This window comes from Eublepharis macularius, chromosome 11 (genome assembly GCF_028583425.1).
Source record: "Eublepharis macularius isolate TG4126 chromosome 11, MPM_Emac_v1.0, whole genome shotgun sequence".
Taxonomy (NCBI): Eukaryota; Metazoa; Chordata; class Lepidosauria; order Squamata; family Eublepharidae; genus Eublepharis; species Eublepharis macularius.
The window spans coordinates 11,058,409-11,071,675 of record NC_072800.1 but is presented as its reverse complement, the minus strand read 5'-3'; the positions used below and the strand labels follow the sequence as shown (position 1 = coordinate 11,071,675).

The 13,267-nt window shown below is 43.1% G+C and overlaps 1 protein-coding gene across 1 annotated transcript in view; it reads left to right on the top strand.

Moving 5' to 3' along the window:
• TPPP (tubulin polymerization promoting protein) overlaps window positions 1–13,267 on the top strand; it is a 75,089-nt gene that overhangs the window by 16,868 nt on the left and 44,954 nt on the right. Inside the window, exon 2 of the mRNA XM_054991667.1 lies at window positions 1,661–1,975. Within this exon, the coding sequence (XP_054847642.1) occupies window positions 1,662–1,975 (314 nt within the window). The 5' untranslated portion in view covers window position 1,661. The remainder of the gene's footprint in view (window positions 1–1,660; window positions 1,976–13,267) is intronic.

Here is a 13,267-nt window from a genome sequence, read left to right as displayed (position 1 = left end):
TCATGATTCGTGGAATTCGACAAAACGCAAAACTCTTGTTTCATTTTTTTCCCGTTTCATGCCCATCTCTATTTATAAATAGTTTGGACTGATTAAAAGACAAATGGGTTCTAGATCACATCAAGCTTAGAAACTAAAATGATTAAACCGAGACTATTGTACTTGGATCACATATTGAGAAGACACGATTTGCTGGAAAAGACAATAATGTTAGGAAGGGTTGAAGGCAGAAAGAAAAGAGGAAGACCCAACATGAGATGGCTTGACTCAATAAAGGAAGCCACAGCCTTCAGTTTGCAAGACCTGAGCAAGGCTATCGATATGACTTTTTGGAGGTCATTAATTCACAGGGTCGTCATAAGTCAGAAGGGACTTGATGGCACACGGCATATGCATTGTATATTTGTAAGATGTCTTAAGCCACGGGGAAATTTGGGATATGATTTTCTTTTAAAAAACAAAAAGATTTACATGGAACTGTTGGGAGAGTTTGTATGAAGACTTGGAGTGAAATGACTCCAGTATGCAGATGATACTCAGCTGAGCTCTTCCTTTTCAGCTGAGTTGGGTGAGATGGAGCTGATGAGGTTCTGGGAGGCAGCAATAGGCTGGATGAGAGTCAATACACTGACTCTCAAACCAGGGAATACGAGGAATTGTGATCAGCGGTATCTGTTGGACAGGCTTTTCCCTTCAAAGAACTGGTTTGTTACCAGAGGATTAGGTGTTGTCTGTGTTATGGAGTATCTTTAACTAACTTTGTTTGGCTCACCAGCTGCCCTCTTCCTGGAAAAGCCAAGACCCCATATAAATCTCTAATGGGCGGGGGCTGTTTGTACACTATTAAAATGAGTGTGCTATCTCAGATGATGCTTACCTTAAATGTAGTAGCCTCAGATCAGAAGAAGTAGGAGAAAAACTTGGGTTTCACAGTCCGTGTAAATAAATCCGGAGTTCGTAGAAATTCTCTGACTCTTTTAATAAGCAGCAAATCTGAGAAAAGATGTATAGAAAATTAATTTTTGTATCTGATGCCTTTATATGCTGAAATTGACATACAAAAATAGTGTCTGGGGATATGAAAACCTGCATGCAGATTTAATTTTCAACTGTATCCTAAGATAAAAAGCATTTAGGATAACAACCTTTTAAATATCGGGTTGAATGCATTATAGGGTGCGTTGAAAAGAATGATAGGGAAGATGTAAAGCCACGGTGATGTAGCGGTAAGAATTTTGGCCCTAAGACCTGGGAGATACAGGTTCAACTCCCCTTTCAGGCATGAAGCTCACTGGATAGCCCTTTTATTGCCCCTTTGTGTAAAAACAACAGAACAATTGTCCCTGCAGAGCGGGCTTGTCTAGAACATTTTCAATTTGATGGGCTATTCTTTTTTTCTGGCCCTGTGTTATTTTTATATTATAGAATGTTAAACAAATAGTGCCCCTCATTCCACTTTATGTGTGGACCAAGCTTAATTCACTGATTTTGTTTAAATATTCAAGTGATAAACATCCATGTGGGGATGAGCACATTTCAGTTCCAAGGACAACTTGCAGAGGAAAATTTTGTGTGATAGAAGGCCAAGAGGCAAGTATATTTATAAATACAGCCTGTTTTTTCCAGATAATAAAACTTCTCTCTCTTTTTCTCTCTCTAGCATGATGGCTGACAATACCAGTAAGCCAGCCAAGCATGCAAACAAAACCCCTCCAAAGTCTCCTGCAGATCCTGCTAAAGAGAAAGTGGCCAAAAGGTTATCCTGCGAGTCGAACAGCTCCCTCGAGGGGGCCACCGCGCATGAGCTCAGTGCTCTCGAAGAGGCTTTCAAGAAATTTGCTATCCACGGAGACACAAGAGCCACCGGAAAAGAGATGCATGGGAAAAACTGGTCCAAGCTGTGTAAGGACTGTAACGTGATCGATGGCAAGAATGTGACTCTCACAGATGTGGACATTGTCTTCAGCAAGATCAAGTAATCTCCCTGCTTGCCTCCCCCCTCCCCCCCCGCTTATATTGCTGTGAATTGTGAGAAATAACCAGTTGGATAGATTTCCTTGTGTCTGCTCCAGTGGCATTTCCCCCATTATTCTGTCATGGAAATTGTCTTCAGGTTCTTTAAAAACTTAGTTTGCACTTTTGAATGTGGTTGTTTCAGGTTCAAGAGGAACACATTAATAGGAACATATACACCCTCCCCCACAAACTGAAGGGGGGGAGGCAGAAATGTACGGTAGAAAATGAAAAATGGGCTCCAGTATTGCAGATTAGGAATTGGATTTCCCAGATAGGAAAAGGGTGAAGTCGTTGCACTCAGTTTGAAAAATATCTCTCATCTACTTTCTGTATCAAATTAACACCACTAACAAGTGACACATTATAATGTAAAATACTGTGTTAGCCTCACTGTGGGAAAACACCACAAATGTGTTGAGTTTTGTGTTTTTTTCCCTTGAAGAAAATAACAGCATGTGCTCGACGTTGGTGTGTGGAAAAGTGTTGGTAGTTGCAGCAGCAACAAGTTATGATAATAATAATAATAAGTTTGCAGAGTAGCAGAGTTTGATAATAGCACAGCAGAAATAAGACAGACTTCTGTGATTCTAGCTCTATAAAAATACTTTACTACATAATAGGGTAAAAAGGGTACATTTGATAGGAAAAACAACAAACAGTTTCTGACTACATCTTGATAGTCTCAACTAGGTACTAGAGAGAGAAAAAAGCTTAGACTGCATGATCTAGTGAAGTAGCAGAAGTGTAGTAGCAGACTGAACAAAGAGCAATAAAACCTTAGTATATGTTGCTAGCTAATTGCCCCCCAATAAACTGGCTTATCCAATAGACAGTCCTGGATTCCCACGTTAAGACTAAAGACTCCCACTTTCTCTGGCGGGAACTTCTCTGGAGTTCCTATGTGGTCCTATGCTAACTAGCTATCTGACTAAACAAACAGAACAACAATTTAACTCTTTCACGACTGAGCGTAGGACACTTGCACAGATTCCAACAAAAAGCCGGAGATATCTAAAGACAGCCATGAATCATTAGCTGTAAATGACCTGCATAATAGTAATTCCAATTTGGGCCTCTCTCAAAAAGAGCGAACAGTGGAGATCTGATGCTGAGAGAGAGAGAGGCTTTGTGGAACAACCTCTTGGTCCTGGTTGCCCTCTGTGACAGAAAGGCCTGCCAGCCCTTGTGGCAAAGGGAAAGGGTAGGAGGTTCCTGTGGAAGAAGGGGGCAGTACCTGATGAGGACTGAACGTAGCGGAATCACTTTCTGTAATGCTCGGTTGAATAAATCTCCCCTCCCTGTAAATGGAAAGCCACTTAGTAGGAGGGAGTCTCTCCCCGATGTCTCAGTTTTAACATGAGCTCTTATGCATATATGAAGCTGCCTTATGCTGAGTTACAATTTTGGTGTTGCAGCATTGTCTACTTTGAGTAACACTGGCTCTCTAGGCTCCTGTCTTTCCTGCTATTGGAAATCACAATTTAGCTGGCGATGCCAGGAAACCAGGGGCCTTCTGTCATGGCTACAGGGCACCGCCGCCTTGACTCAGCTGAGGGGAAGAGCTGCATGCTGCCCTATAGGCCAGTTTCACACAAGTTACAATACTGGCAATGAAAGTCCCCCCTAATTGCCTAGGTAGACTGCCACTGGTCCCTTTGACTATCCCAAGGCACAGGAGTAAAGGGACAAAGCTCCAAGCCTGTTAGAGAATTAAACAGAACAGAAGTCTACTTTGCAAAGGTGGCTTGCAAGTAAAGTTCACAAAACAGAATGTTATAATGGTAGGTGGTTCCCAAGGTTCACAAAGTGAATTCAGCAGAGTGATTTATAGCTTTGAGGCTTCAAAGTCAATAAACCCACATAGAAGTAAAATTATAATTATTTATTTTAAGGTGCATCGGTTATCTAAAAACACAAGACGGAATGTGCGGATAAAACAACAAATCCTACAGCACGTAAGCACTTGCTAATTCAAAGAGAGGCAAAACAAGATGTTGTCAAAAGCCACAGTCTTTGGTCAAGAGTCAAGTCAGTCAGGCACCTCAGCAAAAAGAATAGATGGATGCCTCAGCGTCCATCACAGACTTCTTGAGCCAGAAGTGAGGCAGTGGGCGAGTTACAGTTAAGTCACTGAAACCCACCGAAAGCTTAAGGGCTCCATGTTGAGTAGCTACTTTTATGTCATTTGGAAACCAAAGTGGCCCAGGCTCGTTAGCCAATCAGGTATCCAAACGTTGATGTCCCCTAAAGGAGGTGCATACGTGAGGAGGGAGGAGGGAGACCGAGTCTGCAGCTCTCGGCCCGCTCACTCAGTCCTGCAGGTGCGAATGGTTTGTAATTAGTGCAAGGAGCGCTCTGCTATGGAGGCTCCATTGCTAATGAGCTGGAAGCGTAATCTCAAGGCCGCTCAGAGCGGGGACTGTGAGACAGCTAGTTTCTCAGAGAGGCTGCTGGCAAGAAACGGGGGGGCAGGGGGAGTGTGGAGGAAAGGAATTATCCTAGCAAGAGGCTTGTTTAAGCAAGAGGCCTCTGAACCAAAGTTTCAAGGAAGATGGCTTCTGGATAAGTTAAAACATGACATTTTTCTTCACACCTTCCCTCTACTGAACTTATGCTTTATGTATCCCCTGAAGTGGACTGTGATGACTCATGAAAATGCGTGCTGAGATAAAAATTTTTAGTCTCTAAGGTGCCGCTAGACACCTCTCATATTTTGTTGCCGTAGACGGACACAGCTGCCTCTCGGGAGTTACACGCCAACTCCTGTCACCTCATTCTCTCCCATTTGGAGACCAGGCTTTGAGCCTACTTAGCTTTAGCAAATATGTTTGGATGAGGCAAAATTAGTTGGGAAGTAGCTATAGAGGTATAGAAGGAGGCTAGAGAATAATGTGAATTTTAGGAAGGTGGTTAGCATATCTTGATTTCAGCTTAACAGGCCAGTGATTAAAAGTCTGTATATGTTAAAACACACACACAAAGTGGTGGTTGAGAGGACAGAAATGTCGAGGCCTGTGTTCTTGTTTTAACAGTTTGGGTTTCAAATAGGAATCGTTTTATTCTTTCAGATTTGTTCTACTAGGAGTTAAATAGTTGACCAATTGAAGCATTTTTTCCACTGTGTATACCAGCTGTTGGTGTGTATCAGTCTTATAACTAATGCCTGAGTGTGTTAGTAAAAATTCAGCATTGAAGCAAGGATGCTGATATTGTTCTAGCTAGTGCCCCTCCCATGCTGTGGCACCTGGCACCAGGTCTAGCAACTTTGCTAGTCTGTATATGTGTCTGTGACACCAAGTGTGCTTTGACGTTCTGGCTCTTTTATAAGAGAACTCAATCTACCTGTTTTGTGGTCTTTTTTCTTGGTTATAACCAAACATCTGTCTTGAGTTTCAGGCTTTCAGTATTCTTGGTGTAAAGGGATAGTCTTCGCTACGTCCCTTTACATGCAGATTCTCTCTGCTTTTCATCTGCCACCAGCAATAACCCTGGATAATGCTAACTGATGTTTGGTCTTAACCAGGGCTTTTTTTCGGGGGAAAGAGGTGGTGGAACTCAGTGGGTTGCCCTCGGAGAAAATGGTCACATGGCAGGTGGCCCCGCCCCCCTGATCTCCAGACAGGGGGGAGTTGAGATTGCCCTCCGCGCCACGCTCAGCGGCGCGGAGGGCAATCTCAACTCCCCTCTGTCTGGAGATCAGGGGGTGGGGCCACCAGCCATGTGACCATTTTCAAGAGGTTCCGGAACTCCGTTCCACCGCATTCCAGCTGAAAAAAAGCCCTACTTAACCAAGGATTTGAAGATGGGTAGCCATATTAGTCTGTTTGTAGCAGTAGAAAAGAGTCCAGTAGTATCTATGCAAAATTTGTGGTAGGAAGGAGCTTTTGTGAGTCACAGCTCACTTCTTCAGATACTGAAGATTTTGAAGAAGTGAGCTGTGACTCACAAAAGCTCACACCCCACCACAAATTTTGTTAGTCTTATAGGTGCTACTGGACTCTTGTTCTTTTCTACTGCCAAGGATTCGAAATTAGAGTAGGAAGGTAGTCTCAAAAAAAACTTTTGAAGAATAAACCCTGGCTGGCATCCATCATCATCATCATGTTTGTTGCTGATGTAACTCTTAATCAAGGGATAAAACCGATGTATTGGGGGAGGAAACAATCCTGTGGCTTGCTCTTGTTTGCTTAACTTTGGTTAATGGATTGCTATGGTTTATCTGCACTGTTCCTAAGACCCTTGAGCCATCAAAATCGGTAGTGTTTACTCAGACCGACAGTGGGTCGTCAGTCTTTCAGGCAAATTCCTTTCACATCACCTACTCTCTGATCCTTTTAGCTAGAGATTCCAAGGATTGAACGTGGCCCACCCTGTATGCCAAACAGATGCTCTACCGCTGAGCCACAGCTCCTCCCTAACAAGGAACGACCCCTTTTTTAAAATCATGATTTATTTAAAAGAAGAAAAAAAGGACTTTTAAAAGTGCATAAAAATCTTGAACAAAATACAGAATAATAGATTTAAGCTACAGGAAAAAATATAAGCAACATATATATACTATAGCTAAATTTCATAATATTACTCTTCTCCCTCCCCTTAATTACTTACACCCCAAATTTTATACTCGTACATTCTATATTCAAACATATACATCACATTTTATATTCAACATTTTTAAAATCTTAATTTTGTAATTAATCTATATCCATATTGACTATTCTTAATTTTTCTTAATTTCTAGATATGTATTCAAAGAAATCTCTCCATTTCTCCGGGAATTCCTTCATTGGTCTATTATGCATATAAGAAGTTAATTTAGCCATAGTGGCATATTCATACGATTTATTCACCCGTTCAGTCATATCTGGACAAAATTTCCATATCATTAGTCACATGTATACTCAACATTTTATATTCAACTTCTTAAAATTTTAACTTTACAGTTGATCTACTTCAACAATAACCATTCTTGATTTTTCATAATTTTCTATTCCCTATTCAAAGAAGAAAGTCTTTCTATTTTTTCTAAAATTCTAGGATTGGTCTATTGTACAGAAAGGAAGTTAATTTAATTTATTTTGATATTATGCGTTCTGAATTTAATAAATTGACTGAGCTCTGTCTGCACTCCTCTGTCACCCTGGAAACCCGAATGGAAGCCCAGCTTACCTTGATTGGCAGGTCTTCCTTCCAACCATGGAGCTGCAAAGTGGTTACAACCTGGGAGAAGACACCCGGGGGAGGGAGGGGGGAGAGGTGTTCTGTAGCCATGAGCACTCCAATCTCATCCCTGCAAACCCTGATAGGCAGCTCTGACGGCCAACCACAGACCTCCTGTGTTGCTCAATGGAACCTCAGCTTATAAAAAGCAGTGGGCTTCCAGGCTCGGTTTCACTTTCAGCCAGCAGTGGAGTGTGACAGAGCTGTTGCTTGCTACTTGCTAGCCTTTGGGGAGAGAGACAGAGAAAGTTTAATTGGAGCTTGGGTCCCTATTGCAATCTTGACCAAACTTGGGTAATGGCTGGAGGAGAGCTTGTTAAACACTCCCCAGGAATATGGGCTCTCTAATTCCAACGGGGCCATTCTGACACCCACGAACCTCGAACCAGTTCAGCAACAAGAAAAGTTCGTTGTGGTTCGCTGATTTGGGTTTGTCATCGGCACCGAATCACGAACCACTGGTTCGTTAAATTTTTTCGGTTCGTGCCCATGTCTAGATGTGAACACTTCGGAGTATGGGCCAAACTGGTGCAGACGATGGGGTTTGGGATGTTAAAGAAATGCTGCAGAACGGGCAGGGGGAAAACAGCATAAATATTTGGAGAAATCAGATTTCTAAGAACTAGCATAAATCTTTTCCTTGACTTGGTTTCCTAGTGTGTCTGTTTCGTGCAACATTCAGTTAGGCAGGTCACAGTTAGTTTGCTCGTTTAGTGTGTTTTTCGCTCATCTTTCTCTGAAACTAGACTTAAAGCCAGAGTCGAGCTTTCTTCTCTGTAAAAAAATCAATTGGTGTTAGATTTTACAGAATGCTTGTAGTGCAACATAGATCCTGGGTTGGGCCAGCCCAGAGCTGCCTTTTTGGCTGGGTGGAAAACCCCCTTGGCTAAAAATATGATCCTTGGAATCTATTTACTGATGGTAAATAGGAATAGAAAGGCCCTCTGGGCTGTTGTCCATAATGGACAAGTGGTTTGCAAGACATCCATTAGCCGATTTTCAAATGTCTGTATTGTTTCTGCTTATGCAGCCCCCACCGACTTTTCTTAGCCGTTACCACCATTTTTGAAAAGGGGAGAGGGAATAAGCTCTGCCATGGGAAGTGTGCTTTTTTTTACAGTGCGGTACTCAATTTTCTGAAACTTGATAGATATTCACTCTCTGGAGCCTGGTATCTGGGTAGTTAAAGTGCCACCTGTTCCCATCCAGTCCTGCCTGGACTCCATGTTCTTAATCTCAGGCTCTCCCTCATGTGCTCCCATTTTCTGAGGTGAGGCAGGTGGCCCACAAGTGACAGGGTCTTTTCTGTGGCTGCTCCCACCTTCGGAATGCCCTCTCCCTCATGTGTCTGGCTACTGGATGTCTTTTGGTGCCAGAGCAAGACTTTAAACAACAACAACAACCAGTGTGTGATCTGTTTCTCTCCTTATGCTTCTGGTTGGGTGTTGTTTGATGGTTAAGTCTTGTGCTGGCCAAACTTCCCCTCATGTGCTAGCTTTCTGTGTGCAGGGAGATTTTATGTGAAGACCCATCCAGTCCTGCTGTCCCCTGTCTGTTGTGAGAAGACTAGTAAGACTGCATTGTATAATTCACTTGGTTGCATAGCTCAATTCTCTCTTTTTGTGTTCTGTGAATTCTGTGCAAATTTCAGCTAGACCTGTGTGCTTTTCTTCATCACACTGACCTAAATGTCTGTGCAATGGGTTCCTGATAACTGTTGGAAAAGCACCTTTCTTGGAAAGTAGCAAAGATTTGGGGCAAAGGGGGGCGGGCAGGGAGCTTGAAGGGTGGCACGCAGCACGGAAGTGGACTGCAGTCGATGATGATCCGTGACCATCATGAGTACATTCGGCAGTGTGTAATCCTGACTGAGCAGTTACTCCGGTCTGAACTCAATAAAATCAATGGGCTTTGAATAGTATAAGCCTGCATAAGACTGTACTGTTCATCCGTGAAGTGAGGAAAATAGGGAACTAGCCAAAGAATACTCCAACATTAGTACTTTTATTTTGTGTTGTCTATAAGTGCCTTAGTTATATTGTATGTGCTCTGCTTTTGCAGGGTCCCATGATGCTAGTGTTGCGTTTGAGACTTGCCATAGAATTCAACATCCTGAGAACGTGAGTTTTGGTTAAAAGTGAAAAAAGGTTGTGAATTGGATGGGCAAAGTCTTAGAAGCCAGATAAATTTCTTGTGACCAGAGGGGACGGGCTGTGGCACTGTGCATAGCTCTTTGCTCTTTACTATAACTAGCAGAAGCAGAATAAACAGCAAAAATGGTGGCGGAAAGTACTGTCAAGTCACAGCTGACTTATGGCAAGCCCTGCTGAGGTTTTCAAGGCAAGAGACTGACAGAGGTGGTTTGCCATTGTTGGCATTTGCATAGTGACCTGGTCTTCACTGGAGGTCTCCCATCCAATTACTAACAAAGGCTGATCCTGCTTAGCTTCTGAGCTCTGGCATGCCTGGGCTATCCAGGTCATGGCACAGGCATAGCATTTTAACATCAGTGTAACTTGCTCAGTATTTGAATAATGAAACCACCCATTTGGCATAGGCATACCTCAAGGCATGCAATTGGAATTGCTTCAAACCACCACCCAGTGATTTGAAGCATGGTTATAAGAAGGAACATAACTGTGTTGGGCTGAAAAATACCTAATGTTGCCAGATGTAAATGGTTTCAGCTAAGAAGTAGTCATAGCTGCTTTCACTGGAAATCGTTTTACTTTCTTGTGGGGCACGTGTGATTGATTTCTCCTTTCAACCCAGAACTTAGTATGGCTTGATTACTGTGTAAGGACTGATTTGTGTACTAGAAGAAAGCAAATCCGTACTGTTAAATCTTACGCCTTCTGAGAAGAGCTGATAAAAATCTGGCTGCACGTTCATGTCTACCCATTGAGACTGTGTGAGCTTTGTGTGGTCAGAATATGAAAAGCAGAATTCCCAGTCTCCTAGAAATGTCTGTGAGGGATCTCAGAGCCGCCTTCTGACCTGCTGCTCTGGCATTTACATTTTCCATGGATCATTTTGTAGAAAAAGAGCTGTAGGAACACATTAGCATAACTCATTAGCATAACTCATTTGCATATGCCATGCCCCTTGACAGCACTGGAAGTGTGTCATTGGCATAACTGATTTGCATCCGCTGACATCACCTATCCTAGCTGTTTTGGACCCAATCCTGGCCATTCAGGGCCAAAATTGGGCCCAAAATGGCAAAAGGGGGCTGAAAATGGCCGAAAAGGGGCCCAAAACGGTCAGGATTAGGCTGCTGCTGAGTGGGAGAGTGATCCACCACCCGTCAGAGGCCTGATCCTGGTCGTTTTGGGACCAATCCTGGCTGTTTGGGGCCTGATCCTGGCCATTTGGGACCTGAATTGAGCTGGTTCGGCCCCGATCCAGACCGAAACGGGTCCAAAATGGCCAAAAATCAGGTGGGCGGAGCCACCTGACACGACCTGTTTGGAGAGCTAACTGCGTTCCTGTGCGTTCCCCCTCAAAATGAGCCCTGCCATTTTCAGTGATTATTGGGGTCAGCAACTGCTCAGAAGAATTTGGTATAGCAGATATGCCCTGAGCCATATTGCCTCACTACTGGCAGCAATATTACTGGCAGCAAACATTAGCGATGAAAAAAAAATGTTCCTTTTTGTTTTCAAAGCATAGTCATGGTGGAAGCCACTGAAAAATATGGCCTTAAAGTTACTAATTCTATGTCATTACTTTCCTGAAAAAAAAATCCAAATATTGCTGTTAACACTGGCATGTTGCTATGGCCGCAGGCAGGCCCGAATGACATCATGCCTTGGATCTTGGGTGAGCATTTATTTAGATAGATGTCTCCATAGAAACATTTGTTTGTATGTTTTTTCCCTTGATGTTACCAAGTGTTACATTTTAAATGCGGTGGGTTGCAATCAAAGACTACTCCGTCCTAACATTAACAGCAACTATAAATATACCTGGGCCTCTCCATAGCCAAAATTAAAATAATCAGGAGAAAAAGTCTGTCAAAAGAATACTCTTTTTAAAAAGCTGTTGTTCTCAGAGGGAGATTGTCAATGTGCCATGCTTTGACTTCTGTGAAGTTTCACCTGTTTTGTAGCTGCAGAGGTTCGAATGGCCAATATATACAGCTGTGCCTACTGTATACATCTTGCAGGACTTTGGGGGAAACGTCCTACCCAAGTTCAGCCAGGTTTGAAGCAAAACAGTAACTACAGTCAGGGCTTTTTTTCAGGGGGAACGCGAGGGAACGGAGTTCCGGGACCTCTTGAAAATGGTCACGTGGCTGGTGGCCCCGCCCCCTGATCTCCAGACAGAGGGGAGTTGAGATTGCCCTCCGCGCCGCTGAGCGGAGGGCCATCTCAACTCCCCTCTGTCTGGAGATCAGGGGGCGGGGCCACCAGCCATGTGACCATTTTCTCCGAGGGCAACCCACTGAGTTCCACCACCTCTTTTCCCAGAAAAAAAGCCCTGACTACAGTGAATTACAAAAAGTCAAGCCAATGTGGCTGTTGCTCTCGTCAGCCATACTGATAAAACTTTGGTAAGGATGTCCATGTTCCCCCCCCCTTCTGTTTCTCCTATCCTTGTGCACCTAGAATATTATAGTTTCCAACTTCAAAAGCCTCCAAAGAGTGAATAGTTCATGATGGCTGTTCGTTTGAAGCATCCATCTGAGATGAGACTGAAGTGAGTTGTGTTGGTTGACTGCTTTGTATGATACGTGGAAATTTTGGAAATGCCTCTTTGGTAACAGGATGAAACCTTCTTGTGGTTAAATGATACTCTGACCCCCTTGGAGAGGTGCATTGGTCAACCATGTGGGTTTAAAATAAATTCACTGACGAACTCTCGAATAGCATCACCGTGACTTCAGTAGAAGCGCATTTCTGAGAAAGCGTGAGAATTAAATGTTTCATAAAAGCTACAATCAGAAATAAAAGGACTGAAAACTGTAAATACCACAACGCCATTTTATAAAGTTATAAGTTTTATAAATATATGTTTGGAACACTTGGTATGTTCTAGTTGCTCCATAAAGGATACTGGAGAATTAGAAATGACGTAGAAAAGAAAACCGAATCAAGGGATTAAAGTACTGCCCAAAGCCCGTGATGCTCAGAATACTGTGTGGATGAGCTGCCCAGTTGCTCATTGCTGGTTATCTTGCAGCTAGGCCTTTAAGGGATGGTTTCAGTAAGTCATCGCTGCTTTCCCTGGAAATCTGTTTACTTTCTTGTGGTGTGTGTGCTGGATTTCTCCTTTCAACCCAGAACTCAGTATGGCTTGATTACTGTGTAAAGACTGATTTGTATACTAAAGGAAAGCAACTACATGTCAGGCAACCCACACAGCATCACATTTGCCGAACAAGAGTTTCCAAAGGGAAGCTATGACCTGACACACCAGCTCCATTATAATATGCTCGTTTCCCTTGCATTGAGCCTGAAATGTGTTTAAAAAAAAAAAACCAGTAGATCATCATAACCTTAATTCACCTGATTTGTGTTGGCCTAATTGTTGACAGGAGCTGGTTTTCAGCTGAACAGAGGTTCTGGGAATCCCACTGTTGCGTGGCCTGACATGTAGCTGCCTGCAAGTAGGAATCCTGGGGGTAGAGTTACGGAACAGGAATGGAAGTGTTTGCTCATTAAAATGCTGTCCATAACAGTATTGAGCCTTGGAGCTGTGTGAGCCATGATCACAAGAGGGGAGTGAAGACTCAAACCAGAGGAGGCCAAGATGTTAATTGGCTGGGCTGCCATTAAGCAAGCAGTCTTAATGGCAGCCCAGCCAGCCAATTAATATCTTTGGCTCAGGCACTAATTGGTGGGAAGGTTAAGGGCTGTATAGAGGTAAGGGAGGTTAGTGTTGTTGAAGTCTCCCAAGTTAATGTTATCTGAAATCGTTCTTCTTAAAGCGGGAAATATCTAGGAATCTTTTTTTTGGTCTGATGAATGGGTGGAAAAATCCTTACTGCTCGTTCTTTAAAAGAAACACTTGTGTCCTTGTTGGCTGT